This window comes from Ochotona princeps, chromosome 10, assembly GCF_030435755.1.
Source record: "Ochotona princeps isolate mOchPri1 chromosome 10, mOchPri1.hap1, whole genome shotgun sequence".
Lineage (NCBI taxonomy): Eukaryota > Metazoa > Chordata > Mammalia > Lagomorpha > Ochotonidae > Ochotona > Ochotona princeps.
In genome coordinates, this window is record NC_080841.1 from 13,390,650 (window position 1) to 13,405,692 (window position 15,043).

Below are 15,043 nucleotides of genomic sequence, written 5' to 3' on the forward strand. Positions count from 1 at the left end.
TCACAGCTAACAGTTTGTATATATTATCAAAATCTCATGGAAAACAGATACACAGCTATTTATACAACAGCAGGTGGGTGTGCAGCAAACTCTGGCTTTGGCATCAAACCTTCAGATCCCGCTGCCATCCGCCCCTCTCTGCCAGCTGCAGCCCACTCCCTGCCAGGCTGGCTGCCCCTCCATGTACTCCAAGAGCCAGGGCTAACCCGAGGGAGGGGTTGCAGCCTCCTCAGGCTCTCCCTCTCTCATGGGGGCCCCCAGCCCTCTCAGACCCGCCACAGCTGCCTCCCTACCTCCCCCAAGCCACCAACCCAACTGCTTTGCCCAAGGGCTCCTCAGGGATCTGGATCCTGGCCCTGGAGAGCAGCAGGGCTGGGGTGGGGGTGGCGGTGGTCCATGGGGCAGCTTTCCTGGCTCCTGAGCCTCCTGCAGCTGCCAGCTCCACAGGGTCCCTGGGCAGTGGCATCTGCTCCGTGACGAGCCCACAGGACCCTTCTTGTCTGGAACCCTCAGCTCCAGGCACAAAAGCAATTTCTGGAGAGCCTCAGGGACAAGAAAAGGGAAGTGAGAAGAGAGAAGGCGTCCTTCCTGGGGCATGGCCAGGGCCTGAAGCTCCTGCACGGCAACAGCTGGTGAGCCAGGGTGGGCGGGCAGGGTCCGTGAGGGCCTGGATGGCAGCGGCCCAGGCCTACTGAAGCAGCTTGGGCACTTCCACCTGCAGGGCAGAGCAGAGGCAGATTAGAGAGGGACACAGCATCATGGCCTCTGTTGGGCCTCACCTCTTGCTCCCTTTGATACACAGCGCCCCAGCCACCTTGGAGAATGAGTCGGGTGAGCCCCGGAACCACAATAGAGCCAGGCCTGAAAGCCAGGTCAGACCTTCAGGGGTCAGGCCTTCATGCCGGATAGGAGCAAGCCCTGAGAAGCCTCAGAGATGATGTATGTATGGTATGTGCACATGTGTGGTGCATGTGTGTATGAGCATCTGCATGTATGCACAGCTGTGCATGTGTGCATTATGTGGTATGTGCATGTATATGACATACATCCGCACATATATATGGTACGTGTGTGTAGACTTGCATGTGGTGTATGTGTGATACGCATGGTATGTGTGATATGTGTGTGAGTGTGTGGCATGTGCATATGTGCATGGTGTCTGTATGTAGACTGGTGTGCACCTGTGTAGTGTGTGCACCCAGGTATGTGTACACACCCACACACATGCTTGTGCATGTGTGTTCATGTGTGCCCAAGAGACAAACTTTCCTCCCTTGGGAAGCCTGATGCAGAGGGTGTGGCTGGCCCTGGGAGGGGGCTCAATCAGGCAAAGAGCATTTTGGGGATAGAGTAGGGTTCTGGGACGGGGCGGCTGTGTGCAGGGTCCTGTGTGCAGGACCCTCAGCCCTGGAGGTTTGGGATATGGGAGTGGGAAATACAGGGAAGTCTGCCTGGAGGTGGAAGGTGGGCTGGCTGAGATGGACCTGGCACCCCTCTCAGAGACCCTGCCCACCTGGCACCCCCACCTCTGCTGTACCTACCTTCTTGAGCTGCTTGAGGTTGCTGGAGCGGATAGCAGCCAGCAGCTGGTCGCGCGAGTTCTTCTCCTGGGCCGGGAGTGCTTTGTCTCCCATCTTCCTCTGCGTGGCTGGTGACAGTGAGTTCCTCAGGTTCTCCATGATCAGGGGTGGAGCCAGGGGTGGGGGTGGGGGTGGGGGGGCGGCCGGAGTCCCCCCTTTCTTGGGTGAGTTCTTGGGGGATGGCTTGGGAGAGGGTTGGGGTGAAGGTTTGGGGGACCCCTTGGCCAGGGCAGCCCCAGCCTTGGGCACCTCCAGCAGCTCCTTCTTGCCCCCTCCACTGGCCTCCTGGGCCTGCCGCTGCTCCTGCAGCCGCTTCTGCCGCTGCTTGTCCATGTTGCGACTGAGTAGGTTGGTGACGGTCATGCGGGGCCCAGCCAGCTCGAAGTGGTAGCCCAGTTTCAGCAGCGTGGTGTTCTCTTTGAGCAGTTTGGCGATCTCCATCTCTGTCTTCCCCCCGCAGATGTGACGCTGGTTGTGGAAGCGCAGCTCGGTCAGTGTACTGTTTTGCAGCAGGGCCCGGAAGATGGCCAGGATGCCCTTGCCTGTGATGTGGTTGGAGTCCAGGTTGAGGCTGGTGATGGTCTTGTTGGCTTTGAGCATGATGGCGATGGCGAAGGCCACATGGTCGTCGGCGCGTGTGTTGGCCAGGGCAAACACCTTGACCACGGTGTTGAACTCCAGGGCCTCGGTGAAGCGGACCAGGATCTCGTTGGTGATGCAGTCTGAGTTGTTAACGTTCACCTCGGTCATCTCAGGGTCATTGTTTTTCACTTTCTCCAGCGGCTCGTCAAAGATGCTGTGTGCTGCTTCCTCCTCAGCCTTGGCCGGGGCCTCGGCAGGCTTGGCTGGGGCCTCGGCGGGCTTGGGGGGCACCCCGGGTGCCAGTTGCTCAGGTGTCTTACTCTTACTCTCATCCTTGGCTTCCTTTTTGGGGAGGGACTCTTCCTTCTGGCCTCCAGCCTCCTCCCGTCTGGTCTCTGTCATCCCGGGCCCCGTCTTGACCTCCTGGCCCTCCTTCTTCACGTCTGTGCCCCCACCGGCTTTCCTCTCTTTCTCCTCTTCCTTCCTGGGGTCCGGGCTCCTGCCTGGACCTTTGTCCTTGTCCTCCTCCTCCTTCCTGGCCACCTCATTCCCTTTCTGTCTCTTCTTGTCCTTGTCCCTGCTCACTCCCACATTCCTGTCGCTCTCCTTTTTCTCTGCTTCCTTCCCTGAGGCCGCCGTCCTTGGCTCCCCTGCCCCCTCCTTCCTGTCCACTGCGGCCTTGACCCTGCCCTTGTCGATGCCCCTGATGACCTTGTCTTCTTTGGGCTTCTCCCCGCCTGGGCTGTCAGTGTCCCCTTTGTCCCTGGAGACGCTTTTCTTCAAAACACCCTTCTTTGGCTCCTTGCCCAGATCCGAGTCCCGCCGGGGGCCCAGGGCCTTAGTGCTGGCACCCCGGCCCCTTTCCTCCCCATTCTTGGCATCTGCGTTGGTCTCTACTTGCTTGCTTTCCTAAGAGTTCAGAAAAGAAAAATAAACATGGAGTGCTGGCAGCCAAGGAGAAGGACGGGTACTGGGACAAGCATGCAGGACTTGAGGTGGTCGGAGGTTTGGCTCACACTGCCCTTGACCTCTGGAAGAGCACACCAGAAGGGTGCCCTGGAGTCCAGCGACAGGCACCAGCCTTAGGGCTGTGAGGGCCTCCCCAAGGGCACCCCAGGGTCCTGGGCACCCTCTTCTGTAGCAGTGAATTAGCAAGACCGCTCTTCCAGTTCCAGCTAATCTAGTTAGAACCCAGGGTTCCCCTGCCCTGGGCTGGGGGACTTGGATTAGCTGTGGCTCGCTGGGGGCAGGTGCTGTATGACTTTCACCCTCCTCCAGTGCTGCCTCCCAGGAGCTGGCTCGGGGGTCGTCAGCTACCAGCCAGAGCCTTCTGAGGAGTCCGCTACAGGATTGCTACTGTGGTTTTTCACCAATGAAAGGTCTTTCTTGCGCCTGTCAGTGTCATCTTGCTGAGGCATAGGTAGAATGAAGGATGTGCCTTACATCCAGTGTGTGCTTCACAGAAATTCACAGTACTGATGTTATTTTGTAGTTTAAAAAAGAAGAAGAAGAAGAAGGCTGAGGTCTCCCTCCTCTGTGAGGACTCCTGGCTGCCTGGCTGGAGTCCCCTGGGTCAGCTTCCCTGGGAGGCCCCTGACAGACTTGGACTCCAGGACTCTGAGACTCCATTTTGACCAAGGGAGTCAGCACCGGTAAGTTTTACATGAGCACAGGCAACCTCTTTCCTCTTCCATGAACTTGCTTCTAGCCTGAACCCTAATTATTATTATTATTATTATTGTTTTGATAATTCAAAAGGGAGAGACACACGGGGAGAGCTGTGATTCAGCTTGCTCCCCAGATGTCTGCAATAGCCAGGATCAGGCCAGGCGAAGGCCAGAAGCTGGGAACTTGTGCAGGTCTCCCACAGGCATAGCAGGGATCCAGCTGCTGGAGCCATCGCCTGCTGTCTCCCAGGGTGTGGCCTAGCTAGAAGCTGGAATGGGGAGCTGGGGCTGGGGCTTGAACTCAGACGCTCTGACTGGGACACATGGGTGTCTTACCACTAGGCCTATCGCCTGCCTGGCTTGGCCCCACTGGGAAAGAACTTGCCCTTCCTCCCCAGCCGAGGACCACCTGGAGTTTGACAACAGGTGTACTTGTGTACTGCGCAAGGAGACCACAGAGCAATGGGCCTATGTGCCTTGCCTGGCAGGCTTTGAGAGGAAGAGACCGTTGCCTGAACATCTCCCGAGGGGCCTGGCTCAGGTGCAGGCGGCAGGGAGGGAGCGGGCAAAGCATGCTGCTTCCATAGTGCTCCCTCTGCTCTTCCCAGGGGGGTGCAGCACGAAGTTTGTCTTCTGGGAGCCTGTGGTACCTGGCACCATGAACACAGGCCTCTGGGGACTGACCTCTGGGTTTGTTTAGCAGCCAGAGTCCTGGGGTCCCTCTCCTAGAGCTACAGCAGGCTCAGGGGCCAAGGCCTGGGAATGTGCCCCTGCCCGCCTCCTGCTCCCCTCACAGGGCTGTAGGCATGGAGCAGGGGGCACAGAGCCTATCCACCTCAAATTCACACTGGCTCCCAGGGATCTGCATTTGACCTTTTGGATGCCCTTGGGGCAGATCCTGAGGGAAGGAACAGCTGGTCAACTGGTCACCTTGGAGAGGTCTTCTTTCTCCCGTCAAGTTCAGACACATTGCGCTTTCTTTGGAAAGGGCAGGCAACAGCAGCACTGGCATGTCCTATTCAAGTCCAAGTGTACAGCTCAGGGCCCCAGGGTGGACTCCTGCCAAACATGCACCCAGAGCCCATGGTGCACCGGTCAGCTGCCCTCCACTGCGTTCCCACGCCATTCACAGCTAACAGAGAGGGAGTGGGTTCAGAGCGAGACCATCATCTCACCAGCTCCAAGCAACAAGTTCAAGAAAAACGGTTTCAGGCCAGAGGCACTGCTGGCCGCCTGCCCAGCAGCCCTCCGGTGCCTGAGCGCCCCCTGCTGTCCAAGACTTGCACTGGCCAGCTGCTCCCCTGTACAACCTTCCCTCCTCCACTCCATCAAGGGCTCAGTTTTCCCATGTTAAATACTTTCCCCCTCCCTCTTCCCCAACTTATCCTCCCTTGTCCTCATCTGGGACTGCTGACTCTGTCTCCCCATCCCCCTGCACAGGGGGTACCCATGGTTAGGATCTGCCAGGCGCCTGTTCCATAGGGGAAGGTGTGCCAACCCTTTAGAGAGAATCTAATGGAAAACAGGCCGGGTGGGGGGAAGGGCTGATTAATCATCAGTTTCCTCCAAATAGCCTGGAATGAGTGGGGCTGGGGCCTGTCGTGGGCAGGCGCGTGCAGCCCAGGGAGCTGAGACGTTGCCTTAAATGGAGAAGGAGCCGGGAGACCTTGCAGGGCCCAGCAACAAGGCGGGCGGGCCTGCCTCCCCCCAGCCTGTCCACACCAGCCTCCCTCTGCTGCTGGAGCCAAGCCGCATCCTAGTGGCTCCTGGGGTGTTTTTCCCCTGTGCCCTTGTCTCTAAGGCCAAGTCTTCGAGGGAGAAGGGTTCAGGTCAGACGCAGTGGAACTTCCAGAGAGAGGGTCTGTGGGCCTTGTGATAGGAGTCCTCATTTCTCCCCACACCCCACCTCCAGCCTTGGAACAAGTCTTAGGGTTAGGGGGAGCTCCCTGGGGTGCCTTGGGGGCCCCTCAGGGAGGCCAGGGAATGGACAGGATAATCCCTGAAGACCCCCACATGGCTCCTCCTACAATCCTGCCCTGTTACTCCCCTGTCTGTCACCTGTCACCTCTGAGAGGCTCCAAGTTAAGCACCACGGGTAGGCTCTTGTCCCTGGGGCTCTGACACCACCTTCCTCAGGGGCCTTATCTGATTAGGCAGAGGAGAGAACACTTTATCACCTCCACTGCCAAAACAGCACAGCAGGGCCATGTAACTAGGCGCAGGTCCCCTGCAGGAGATAGCCAGGGCCCTGGCCTGGCCGGGCGGGCTGGCCAAGCTCGCTCAGCAGCCAGCCCTGGGCCCAGCTAGCTCAAGGGGACCCTGCCTGGGACCACGGCTCCCACCCTCTATAGCCCACCTCCAGGCCACTGCAAGGGAATGGCGGCAGGTGTGTGTGCCTTGGGTAGACCTGCACACCTGGGAAGGGGGAGGGGGAAGGAGCAAAACTGGCTGTGAAGGTGACGTCTCCTCCTGGCCAATTGTGTAGGAGGGGAGAGCAAGGAGGGCAGGGGTGACAGGGATGACTGTCTGCCTCCCCTCCTGGGTGACACCATGGCCAAGTGCCCAGGAGCCCTCACTGCTCCCCACAGCAGGACAGGGGACTTCACTGACTCAGACAACTGCAGGCTTCTGCTGCCTGGTGAGGCCACTGAAGGCTAGCTGCCTGGAGTAGGGAAGGATGGATGGACGTGGTCTCTTCTCCTTTCTCCAGGGTCAGGACTGTGTGTCCCCAGAAAGCACTAGGAAAACACTTCTCCCAGGCCTGGGCCTGCCCCGGGCACAGATCCTGCCACGTGTCTCTCACTTGGCCCCTGCCTGTTTCCGAGCCTTAGCTTCCACCCCACACTGCTTCATTCCAGGCAGAGTCGCTGCAGGAAGCTGGGACCCTGGCCTCCCCTCAGCTGCCTCCAGCCGCCCGGTGACCTCCCAGTACTGGGTACTGGGCACTGGTCACTGCAGCTATCGGCGCCGTCTGTCTGTACGAGCAAGTGACAGCAAGACAGAGTGGCCTGCTAGCAGGAGGGCCTGCCAAAGCTCCCCTGGGACAGCAGTTCCCTTTCAGGGCTGGTGTGAAGGGCAGGGCAGGCGGCTGGGCCCAGGGGCTAGCACAGGCTAGGGGAGCCAGTCCTCCAGGCTCCTGCCCTGCCAGCTCTTGCTGTTGTCCACCAAGGAGACAGTCTAGACTGCCCAGGAGAGTCTGTTGGCTCTTGGGAACAGTCGCCTCCCTGGGAGTGGCAGGCATTTCTGCTGGCCCCGTCCCGAGGCTTGGGCCAGGAGAAGACTAACAGACACCCATCCCTCCAGGGCTGTCAGGAAAACAGAATGCAAACCCCTTGGCTCTGTGGGCAAATCCTCCACTTTGCTGTGTGACTCGGGGTTAGTGTCTCAGCCCATCTGAAGCTGTGGTTGTACTTGTGCCGTGAGCCTGGCTTCCTGCAGCTCTAGCCACAACTCAGAGTCTTGGTGCCAGGAAGCATGTGGGCAGCAGGTGCCGGGAGCCCAGTAAGGTGGTAAGGTTCCATGAGCCCAGGCCATCATGAAAGCCTGGGAACCTGTTTAGGGAGCTGGCAGCTGGGAAGGGGCTTCGCTGCTCTGGGATGGCTGCCCTGATCCCGACCTAGCCCTGTGGAGACAGGGGCAGGACAGGAGGGTGACTGGGGTCATCTGCCAACAATGGTGACCAGCACCTGCAGGGACCTTGTGAGGGGCTGGGATATGTCTTGTGGAGCCCCTCCTTGCTCATTCACACATGCACACCCACGTTCATCTGGAGTTCTCTGTGATCACCACACAAGGGACACAGTATCATGTGGCTGAGCTCACATCAGCGTGTGTGGCACAGAGTGGCCCCTGCAAGTGGCAGTGTGCTGGCCTTACCCCCAGAGTCCTGCAAGCATGCCCAGGATCACTGCAGCTTCCATCCACCAGCCACGCGGCCCCTGTCTCAAGCCCTCCCCAGGCTGTGCCTCCCTAGCTCCTCACCTGGGGGACAGGGCCTCAGCCCTGCACCGGCCCCCTCTGCTGGACATCCCAGCCCTGACACTTCAGATCATACTGTCCCTGTCCCCTGTTCTTGGCTGCAAAATGCTGGCTCTGGGCAGGAGTGCAAATGAATTGCCATTGGGAGCCCTTGCATTCCCAGCCTGGCCACAAGGGCCCATGCGGACGCGGCCCCAGGGCCGGGGAAGGAAAACAGGGGAATGAGATGGGATCCCACTCCCACCTTGTCCCTGTGGGCTCAGAGCTCTGGTGACAGACTTTCCTGCATGTTCAAAGGCTTTGAACGAAGACCCACAGGTCCATTTAACTATTTGTAGCTGGAGGAGAATAAACCCTGTAAGAAACAGGGGCTTCAAACGGAATTCCAAATTTGGGGTGGGGGCTCTCATGTGGTGGGAGGAATTGCAGAACTACCTTCTCTCTGGGCAACGGGCCTCCAATCCCTGGCTGAGGCAGGAAGGAGGGGGAGAGGGGCCCCTGGACATGCTTGCTAGTGACAACAGCACTGTCCCCAAATAGTCTACATAGAGGCCATCAGAACTAGTGTGGGGTCAGGCTTGAACCTAATGGGTGGCCCCAAGGGGACCCCTTAGTACCAGGGACAGACAGAGACATCCGCCAGCCCCTGCTCCCTCAGTGGACCTGAGCCCCGCTGGGACACTAGGAACTGATCCACGCTCTGTAAACATGACAGGTGACATGGGAGGTCTGGGCTCCTCCCACTCCCTCAGAGGAACATAGATTATCTGGACGCAGCTGGCCATACACTCAGGACCTCAGAGGGGTCAGCCAGGGTGTACCCCCTCCTGGGGGAGTGTGTATATAAGAGGCTGAGGTCCATGTGGTCATGGGGTTGGGGGCTGGGAAAAGCCAGGCCTATTACCCAGTCCCCACCCAGCATGACCTCTTTCTGGCTCTCCAGTGCCTGTGTCTGAGCAGGTGAGTCAACTCCCAAGGGAGGTTCTTGGGCATCGGGCCCCAGGCTGAGTGTCTACAGAGGCTCCGGACTCTCAGAGGCTGAATGAGGCCAACTTGGGCCATGCCCCTTTCTCTGTAACTAAACCAGAGAGGAGGCTGACAGCTGGTGGCCCTGTGGTTGAGCCATGTCCCACAGGGGAGACCCTTGTCCAGCTCCTGGCTCCAACTTGCTGCTGATGTACACCTTGGGAGGCAGCAGCCATAGCTCTGCCCTTGGCTGCCTGCTGCAGAGACCTGGATTAAGTTCCCAGCTCCTGGTGTCAGCTCTGGTCCAGCCCTGGCTGTGGCAGGGGGTAAACCAACAGGTAGCAACTCTCTCAGTTGGTCAGAGAGAATAAAATAAAATGAAAAGTAACAAGAAACCAGAAAAATCTCTAAAGTGGAAGCATTTAGATCCTCGGTTCCTAAAAGGCATGGTCTCTGGTCTGTTTGCCAGTCCCTCTGAAACAGCACACCCATTCCACAGGAGAAGCAACCAAGGCCCTAGGCCACACGGCTATTCCAGGACGAAACAAGGATGCAGGTCCAGGGTCTTGGGTTCTGGAATTTGAACATCTGATCCCTGTGTTTTACAGCAGGTGCCGCAGGCTGAGCTGCTTTCACTTCCCTCCCTGTCCCCCAGCATGGAGGGACTGACACCCCAGAGCCTCAGCATCGCAGGCATTGCATGTAAGGCTGCTGAGCACCCATCATCAGTCACATAGCAGGGCAAGGGGCAGCCCCAGACTCAGCAGGAGGGTGTGCACCCCCCAAGGAGGGGGCTCTGCTGGGGTGCAAATTACACAAGCAGTAAGGAGACCAGGGGTCCCCTGATGCACGCGGTTTTGGCTGCTGTGCTGTGTTGCACCCTCCTTCCCCTTCCCTTCCCCCTTGCCACCACAGCGATCCCCTAAGGGATGCGCATTACACTGCTGCCACACCACACAAAGTTGGAGTGAGTCATCTGAGCCTGAGAGGGTGCACACACACACACAGACTTGCATGCTCTGGGCCAGGCCTTGGGCTCGGCTCTGGGGGTATAGGTGTGGGTGGGGCACGAACCTGGGGGTCTCTGCAGAGCTGGAGAAGGTAGCTTCACCTGGGAAGCTCTGGAGGCAGCCCAGGACTGTTGCCAGGTAGGGTTGGGAGGGGGCCTCTATCTTTTGCCCCTTCTGGTGTTGGGGTCTATAGCCCAGTGACCTGACTCTGTATCCCCTGTGTTTGTCACTGCCCCTGTTTGTATCCTAAGTGTGAGGCAGCGAGACTCTTATTTTGAAAGCACCCTGTGCTTAACTCCAGGGTTAAATGTGAAGAGTAAGTAGAGGTGAGGAGACCATGTCCACTTCATAATCAGCTTTGGGAGAGAAGACCCAGAGGACATACAGGGAGCTCACAGCCACGCAGCCATGTGGAGCCCAAGGCTGAGCTCCGCCTGGAAGGCACCGGGGTGATGGGGGTAGACGCAGAGGTCCTGTGTGGCTGATTCCCCAAGGAGGAGCTGGAGTCAGTCAAAGCCTGAAGGGCAGGGTGTGTGGAGGATGGGACTCCCCTCTTGGCCTGCCTCCAGTGCACCTGATGCTTGAGGCTCTGGACTCCACACAGGAACTTCTCCCCGTTTTCACCTGGCCCTGCCCACCCACTCACCATCCAGGGGCCTAGCCCTGCTCTGGTGAGCTCCCTGCCTTCTCTCCCCACAGCCTTCCACAGGGTCCCTTACCCACAGCTCTCCTTCCCAACTCCCTCGTCCTGGCTCCTGTCCCTCCATTTCCCCCTGGCACCATGCACAAAGTAGGCTTTCTTACCCACCGGATCCCTGCTCAGAGCAGAATGCCTGGCACCCAGGAGATGCCTGACAGCAATAAATAAATGAACAAGTGAATGTTGTCCAACAAGAGAAGCCAAGCATTACTCTGGAATGAAGAAGGTCAAGAAAGTTTACAGAGGGGCTGGCTTTGGCACAGCAGTTGGTTGGGACGCCCACGGCCCACCTCAGAGCATCTGAGTTCAAGTCCTGGTGGTGCTCCCTCTTTCCAGCTTCTTGCTGAGCAGCAGTAGGTGCTGGCCCCCTGGGAGCTGAGTCCCTGCCAGCCACGTGGGAGACCCAGATGGAATTCCAGGCTCCTGGATTCAGCCTGATCCCAGCCCCTGATGCTGTGGGCATTTGAGGGAGTGAACAAGAGATGGAGGATTTTTCTCTGTGTCTCTGTTCCTCTCTGTCTGCCTTTCACAAACAAACAGCAATGAAACAGAAAAGGAAGGTTGTAGACTGAGGAACCTAGCACAACTAGGTGATAAGCAGGTGAAAACCCTACCACGTCAAGGTTAATGCTGGAGGCAGAAGGGGCCCTGTCCCATGGCCTGCACACACGGCTGTCAGAGGTCCCCGCAGTGGAGAGGCCCAGGTCCCAGGGTCCTTTATTTGTCACCTTCCACTTCAGTTTTCCTGCTCATTTGATGCCTTAGCCAGTGCCCAGGGCCACTTCATACCAGCACCGATTAGGCAAGAGGGGCTTTGGTGAGCCAGGCTGGTACAGAGAGTTTGCCCCCCAGGCAGGCTGATCCAGGTTATGTTGTGCAGGGAGGGAGGGTTCCCGGGCTACTGGGAGAATGGGTGCATGTGGCTGCACCCCACCTCTGAAAGGACCAGGGTCTAAGGGTGTCACAGCAGCAGAGAAGCTAAGCCCAAAATAGGCACCCATTCAGTGGGGAGTGCCCAGGGCTGTATGTGCCCTTATCCCCTGGGCCTCTGTGGTGGTCCTCCGCACTCCCTCCTGGGACTGCTCCAGGCCTGCTCCAACAGCTGGAGGCATCCCTGGATATGATTAGCTTCCTGGAGTCCACAAAGCCTGTAACCTTGAGGAGGTCTAGAGCTGGCAGAGGGAGGTGGGAGTTGAGATGCAAGGGGTGAGGGTGGGGGACAAGAGGCCAGCTTCCCAGAGCCTGCTGGTCACTGACTGGCCCTACAGGAATGCGGTAAACAAGGAGAAGTCCGGCCCCACTAGGCCAGAGGTGGAAAGCTGGATGGGGTCGGGGTGGGGAACACACTGGCAGCCATTTGTCCCCAAGGCTGAGCAGCTGGGAGGAGGTCAAGTTTGTTTTACCAAACCGGTAACTTGTTAGCTTTAGGTTCTCCAGGTTCACGGAGAAAGGGAATTAAACACAATGTACATTTTCCAGAAACTTTCTGAAGCCCTGCATACTTTTTTTTAAATTGATTTGAGAGGTAGGGAAATGGCTAGAGAGATATCATGTGTTTTTATCCACTGGCTCATTCCCACAGCGCCGGCAAGGGTCAGGAATGAAGCCAGGAGCTGGCAGCTCAGTCTGGGGCTCCCACAGGGCTGGCAGGATCTTGACTACCTGCGCCATCCCCACTGCCTCCCAGGCTCTGCACTGGCAGGAAGCTGGAGCCAGGAGCACAGCTGGACGCCCTAACCACTGGGCTACACGCACCCCTTGCATACATTTTTTTAAAAAGATTTATTTATTTGAAAGGCAAAGAGGCAGATACACAGAAGGAGACAGAGTTCTCCTGTCTGCGGGTTCTCCCTCAAGGGGCTGCAATAGCTAGGGCTGGATCAGCTCAAAGCCAGGAGATTGCAACTCCAGCTGTGTCTCCCCTTACAGGTGGCAGGGACCAAGCACTTGGCCAATGCCTTCCAGGAGCGTTACCAGGGAGCTAGACTTCAAGTGGAGCAGCTGAGATAGGAACTGGCATTTCAGTATGGGACGCCAGCAGTGGCTTAACTCGCTGCACTATGAGGCTGGTCTCCACCTTCTCATCCTTTCTTTAATGGTCGTTCGTGGCTCACCCAGATCATGGCCAATTCTCCAGTTGCTGAGGAAGCGGGGGGGGGGGGGGGGGGAGGGGAGGGCGGTGAAGGCAACAGGGAGCCCCAAGTCCTACTATGTGGAGGATGCCACCTGCAGGACCAGACATTTGGAAAGTCAGACTCAGCATGTCCTTCCCTGTATCATTGGGTGGGACATCACTGGGACACCACAACTTTCAGTCATTATCCGCCCATGACGCTCACCTTATCGAAGGACATTATGAAAGACACTGCTCTGACCACAGGTCTACACGTGTGTGCTGGAGGGGAGGGGCTGCAGTGAGAGTCACGCTCACCTCTGTCCTGTCCTAGCCCTGAGCCTCAGGGACCCCTGGCCCTGGGTGGCTGCTGGGCCTGTGGGGAGAGCAGTTCATGCACACCTCAAGCTTAAATAAGCTCTCCTGTCTGTACAGTGGCCTAGTTCTTCTGTTTTGTTGTGAGGCTTCCAGCAGGCCCCGTAGGGAAGGCATATCAGGCCCGGCAGATGCCTAGGCAGCTCCCGGTGATAGCCACGTCATTACCGCTCGGCTTCCCTAGGGGGCGCTCCTTTGTCCTGCAAGGACCTCCTGAATGCGGGGGCCCACCCAGCTGCACTGAGGCCCCACCGCCGGTTCTCAGCAGAAAAGCCTCCGTACTCCCCTCCCCTAGCCTGTGCAGCAAGCTCACCTCCTCCCACTCACCCTCCTCCACGATTACCCAGAGATCAGCGCCACCCACATCACTTATGGCCCTCTGGCTGTTCAGTGCCATCCACAGCTTTTAGTCTCATTTTGCTTAGCTGCCTGGGAAGCAGCCGGCATAGGGTTCTGAGGTTTCCTTCCCAGCTCTTGGCTGGCTCTTCCCCTACCTCGCGCCAGGATCCTCTTCCTCTGCTCAATGCTAGACATGTGGGGGACCTCAGGGTCCTACTGGAGGCCTCCTGGTGGCTCCTCTGCCCTGTTTTTTTCTGCGTAGCAGGGGCAGCAGCAGCCACATTTTCTGTGTGGCTCTCTCCCAGCTCTGTCTCTGGGGCCCGTGTGAGTCTGACTCCTGCTCCCCATGTCCAAAGGCACACTGGATCCTGGGCCTGGTCCCGAGCCCTCACCCCTCTGGTGGCCAACCCGCTCCCTGCACCTCCCTGTAGATGGCCTGTGGCTTCTGTCAAATGCTTGCTGGGAAGGGAAGGGGGCCTTGGGGTGGAGCCTGTTTTATACTAGGCAGTTTCATGCCCTCCTCTCGCCCCTGCAGGCACTATGCGGGTCTCAGAGTTTCGCCGTGGGCCTCAGCCCCTCCCAGTCACACCAAGGGCCTCAGGATCGGCTCTCTGCAGCTGCCGGTCCTCCAGGACCTCGGCTCCCTAGAGTCACTTTGCCCCCTGAGGATGAGGTGTGGACTCCCTGTCCCTCCCAGCTGCTGGTCCCCTTTCTCCTGCCTTCATGTGGCAGCTCCACCAGCCTGCTCTGTGGGAAGCTGGAACGTCTCTCGCTGGTCCCTGCCTTGGGTGATTCAGCTCAGCCTTTTTATTCATCTGGATTTGACTTTGGGGTGTGGGGTAACCATCTAACATTTTTTTTTAACATTTATTTTTTTCAAGCAGGTAGCTCATGTCTGAACTACATGGACATGGGGAGGAATTTTTTTTTTTTTTAATTAAAAAAGAATATGTTTTAGACAACTCGGGTAATAGCCAAAACAAAACAAAGATCCAAGACCCCTCAGCTTGGGGTGTGGGTAGAAGAGATGGTGGGGGCCGGGTAGGGGTGGGCAGGGACCAGTGGGGATGCCTTTCTCTGGCTTAGCCCTGGGCCTGATTCTGCTCCAGTGAGTATAGATAAATATTGGTACCCAAGAGAAGTGCTGTGGTGGGCAGCGTGGTGTATGGGGATGTATGTTCTCAGGCACTGCTCTCAACTCCATCCAGCACATAGGGAGCCCCACAATTCACTTCCATCTGTCAGGACCATGGCAGGGCTGCAGTGGTACCAGGGGAAGGGCGCTGGTTGGAGAAGCTGGGAAAGAGGTGCACAGCCATCATAGAAGACCCAGCTTCACAAGCTGGGAGTGTATCCTTGGCAGTGAAAGGGGCAAAGGAAACATCTGGAAAGACCATGAGCAATGAGCACCTGTCAAAGGAGTCGGGACTCCTGTCACTGAGGGTCTTGGAGGGCTGGAAACGAGGGGAAATGGAGGAGGGGATCTGACCTCCAAGTGCCTGCCTGTGGTCCTGCTTCCCTGCCCCTATCCCAAAGGCCAACGAGAGCACCAAGAAGAGCAGGTGTGGTAGTGAACGGAGTGCTGGCTTCTCTTCCAGACCCTCCCTCCTGCCACCAGGCCCTTTGGTGTTTGATAGGCAGTGAGCCAGTGAACCGAGGGCCTTGAAGGTGAGGAGGCTGTGGACTTGTGGCCTGGGCAAGGCTTGCCATGAGGTGCCTGGAACCTGGTTTTG

At 57.9% G+C, this 15,043-nt stretch overlaps 1 protein-coding gene across 1 annotated transcript in view; it reads right to left on the reverse strand.

Moving 5' to 3' along the window:
• Window positions 1–15,043, reverse strand: part of LMOD1 (leiomodin 1) — a 43,217-nt gene continuing 28,174 nt past the window's right edge. Inside the window, exons 2-3 of the mRNA XM_058669010.1 lie at window positions 1,542–3,071; window positions 1–715 (exon numbers count right to left, since the gene is read on the reverse strand). Of these exons, the coding sequence (XP_058524993.1) occupies window positions 689–715; window positions 1,542–3,071 (1,557 nt within the window). The 3' untranslated portion in view covers window positions 1–688. The remainder of the gene's footprint in view (window positions 716–1,541; window positions 3,072–15,043) is intronic.